The sequence below is a fragment of the Lucilia cuprina genome, chromosome 6, assembly GCF_022045245.1.
Source record: "Lucilia cuprina isolate Lc7/37 chromosome 6, ASM2204524v1, whole genome shotgun sequence".
NCBI lineage: Eukaryota > Metazoa > Arthropoda > Insecta > Diptera > Calliphoridae > Lucilia > Lucilia cuprina.
In genome coordinates, this window is record NC_060954.1 from 42,146,026 (window position 1) to 42,150,117 (window position 4,092).

The window sequence follows — 4,092 nt, forward strand, 5'->3', positions numbered from 1 at the left end:
GACTAGACTATAGACTAGACTATAGACTAGACTATAGACTAGACTATAGACTAGACTATAGACTAGACTATAGACTAGACTATAGACTAGACTATGGACTAGACTATTTCATTTTCAAGCTTTTTTAAAGTTTCTATAAAATTGAACATTGAAAGCATATGAAACAAATAATAAAATTTAAAACTTACGTGTACTATCATAATGAACTCCTTTGAATTCTTCAAAACAAGGCAATACGGCCCATGTGCCGGCAGGTGTACGTGGCCAACAGAGTACAGAGTCAAATGATACAGGACAGGATATAAAATTCGCAGGGCTGTTTAAGGATGTGACGGCAGTCTAGAAAATTTATAAATAAGGAAAAGAATAAAAGAAAATATGTGTAAAAAAATTAGTTTTTATTTAAAGTCTTGAAATTTAATTGAGTTGCATTGTTGCAACTCTACTAATAATGATGAATATTTATAAAGCAACAACATCATATAAAAACACACAAAGAAAAACAAACTTAATTAAATAAAGTAAATGTAGAAATGCATGAATATTGTTGCAAGAGGAAGGAAAAGAAAACCAAAAAAGATAATGAAAACGAAACAAAATTGAACAAGAACACTGGGGTTAATTGTTCAAGAATAAATTTTAATGAAAAATTATGTTTTTATACACACTTTTCTTTCGTTTACTTTCTCTTTTACACTCTCTGTTACAAACGTGTATCATCAAAAGGAAAACGGAAGCATGAAGTTAGAAGGATGATGCTATTGTTGTTACAAGTATTTCTTTGAATAGGGTTTCCTATTCATTCTTGTTAGGAGTGTGGCAACAACCAATAAAATGTGTAAATATGTTGATGATGATGATGACGTTGGTAATTATGGTGATAATGTTATTTGACTTGATTTTTATTATGACTTAAATTACAAATTTATTACTAATATAAAGAATTTCATATAAATTTTATGTGATTTGCTTTCTATTATTTGGTTTATTGTTTAAATAAAGTGAGTATGAATATGTATGTATGTTTATAAGTACATTTTTGTAGGGATGTATGTATAGTGTTCCTTTACAATATCATATTCTGTTTTGTTATAAAATACATTAATTTTTAAAAACCTTTTCAATTTTAAACGTATTTTCTTTTACATATTTTTACACATACTCGTATACACATGATTATATATTTGTATTTATGAAAAGTGGAAAATGTATGGGTACTTTTGGATTTTGGAATTAAAATGTTAGATGTTACAGTGCTTGACAAAATTATTAATCCAAACAAGATATTGTGTTGTGTTTATGTTGTTTAATTAAAAGCCCTGGAGAAAACTTAGATTTAGGAACAAACTCAAACATCCTATTTTAACTAATTTATTTATTTTATTATTTAAGTTTTGACTTTTTTGAAACACTGTACCATTTTTTGAGGTTTTCTTTTTGACACTTGGTTTGTGACCTGATAAACACAGACCCGGGAGGAGTGAAGATAAAAGGAAATGCTATGACAGAACGAAACTAGCTAACTAACTAACTTACTAACTAACTAACCAACTAACTAACTCACTAAATAACTAACTAACTAACTAACTAACCAACTAACTAACTCACTAAATAACTAACTAACTAACTAAGTACCTAACTAACTAACTAACCCACTAACTAACTAACTAACTAACTAACTAACTAACTAACTAACTAACTAACTAACTAACTTACTAACTAACTAACTAACTAACTAACTAACTAACTACTTAACTAACTAACTAACTAACTGACTACCAAACTGACTACCTAACTAACTAACTGGAGACTAGACTAAAACGTAGATTAGACTATAAACTGGACCATACACTAGAGTGTAGACTATACTATATACTAGACTATAGTCAAAAACTAGACTAAAGACAAGATTATAGAATAGAATAAAGACTTGACTAAAGACTAGACTACAAACTAGACTAAAAACTAGACTTAAGACTAGACTAAAGACTAGACTATAGACTAGAGTGTAGACTAGACTATAGACTGGACTATACACTAGAATGCAGACAAGAGTATAGACTACACTATAGACTAGACTTTAAACTAGACTATATACAAGACGATAGACTTATGGGAGTGTGTCTACTCCCATAGAAGGACTCGAGTAGGTTGATAAGGAGGATGTATACTCCAGAAACTCCAGAGTTTCACTGTCCTCTCCACATTCCCTTTATTCTTAATCCTGTACAACCGTTCTTACTGCAGACTTGTTTAGTTGGAAAGGATTTTTTGTCTTGCTCTCATCAGGGTCACCGATCAGCAAGAGGTCTTACGGAACTCTCTCAACTATATTTAAATTCAGCTTTTATTTGGTTGAACTTTTCGATTAAGGCCTATATGGCAAAAGCTATTGGTTTCTTTTGTATTGAATGAGTCCAAAAATCTCGACCATGGATATCGGCACATAATCGATCCTACCTTTATATATGACTTTTTCGGTATAACCAAATAATATAGTACTACTTGCTATAACTATTAAAGGAACTATTATATGAAACTGTGTACGAGTTACTCTTACTATCCGTTTAAATATTTAAATTGTTTTGCATAAAGAAAACATTTCCTTTAATATAGCGCCTACAACAGACACTTTAACGGTGACATGGAAAATCTATGAATATAAATAACAAGAATATGACAACGACATTGAATGCAAAAGGATATAATACATACAAGGATACATGTACTTTAGTACTTTCATTATCCCGACAAATGTAAAAGTGTGAGTGTATGCACTATTTTATAAACATGCTTATGTATACAGTGGGTACAGTAAATAACAAAGTGATAAAATACACAATACAGTCTTTACTTAATAAAGTGAATTCTATAATAAGATAAATGATAATTTAAGTTAAGCTAAATAAAAAATTTAAATTAAAAAAGAAAAACTTAAGTTTTCTTCTCCACTGTATGACTAAAACTGTAAATGTGTTTTACACATAGAATATATCATACATCCAATATTTCGTTTTATTTTTACTTACACGTTCATCCTGTTGCTGTTGTCGCAAACACTGCATTTCGAGGGTTCGATTAACTAGAGTATCTGTGTTACTTAGCGCCAAAGCTGCTGCCACTTCAATATCCTCCAAATGTATTATTGCATCCGTATTAGTGTCAGTGTCAAGGAGACCATTTGTGGATGTTGCTGTTGCCGCCAATAGAGCATTCGCCTGCTGTAACATTTCCGTTGAAAAGTTTGCAAATGCATCGGACAGATCGGTGACTCTGCCATCGGTAAAACTGTCAACTAATGCACGCAAATCGGGTGCATCCATAATTTTGTTATTGTTGCTGCTGCTGCTTTTTCTGTTGTTTGTTGTGTTATGCTATCAATGTCGTTGTACTTTTTTATTTATTCTTTTTCTAGTCTAGAATATTAAAATGTTTCTTTCTATACACTTCAACCACGACTTTTGTGGAATTTATATGTTGATGGCATGCAACAAAAACAAACAGAAATTGTCAGATTTTATTTGGTTTGATATTTTACCTTGAATTAAATTCAATTTTAACAGATTGTTACTCGGTTGACTCCTTTGTTCCAGTAGTTGTGGTTAATTATGTTGTTGATGTAGTTGTTGTTGTCACTGTTTTTATTAAAATTAAATTATTATTTTTTCGCTGCTGGACTGAAATTAAATTAAGCAAAAATATGTACATAGATTATATTACAGCGGTATTTTTAATAAATTTAATTATTTAAAATATATATTTAATTTTTGCATAAATTTATATGCAGCAAAATAAAAATGAGGAAGGAACTAAACAGGAAATTATGGATAATGCATAATATCCTTACAAAGAACACATTAAAAATTAAAAATTAAACTAATCTTATTTAAACAGACTGAACTGATTCTAGTGTATTCCTATTTAGTTCTAGTTCAGTTCTAATTCAGTTCTAGTTCAGTTTTAGTTCAGTTCTAGTTTAGTTCCAGTTCAATTCTAGTTCAGTTCTAGTTCAGTTCTAGTTCAGTTCTAGTTTAGTTCTAGTTCAGTTCTAGTTCAGTTCTAGTTCAGTTCTAGTTCAGTTCTAGTTCAGTT

General features: G+C 30.1%; 1 protein-coding gene across 1 annotated transcript in view; it reads right to left on the reverse strand.

Annotated features, from left to right (window-relative positions):
- LOC124420626 overlaps positions 1-3,673 on the reverse strand; it is a 7,945-nt gene extending 4,272 nt beyond the window's left edge. The window contains exons 1-3 of the mRNA XM_046954102.1: positions 3,539-3,673; positions 3,030-3,416; positions 189-339 (exon numbers count right to left, since the gene is read on the reverse strand). Coding sequence (XP_046810058.1) covers positions 189-339; positions 3,030-3,323 — 445 coding nt within the window. The 5' untranslated portion in view covers positions 3,324-3,416; positions 3,539-3,673. The remainder of the gene's footprint in view (positions 1-188; positions 340-3,029; positions 3,417-3,538) is intronic.
- Between the last annotated feature and the right edge of the window lie 419 nt (positions 3,674-4,092).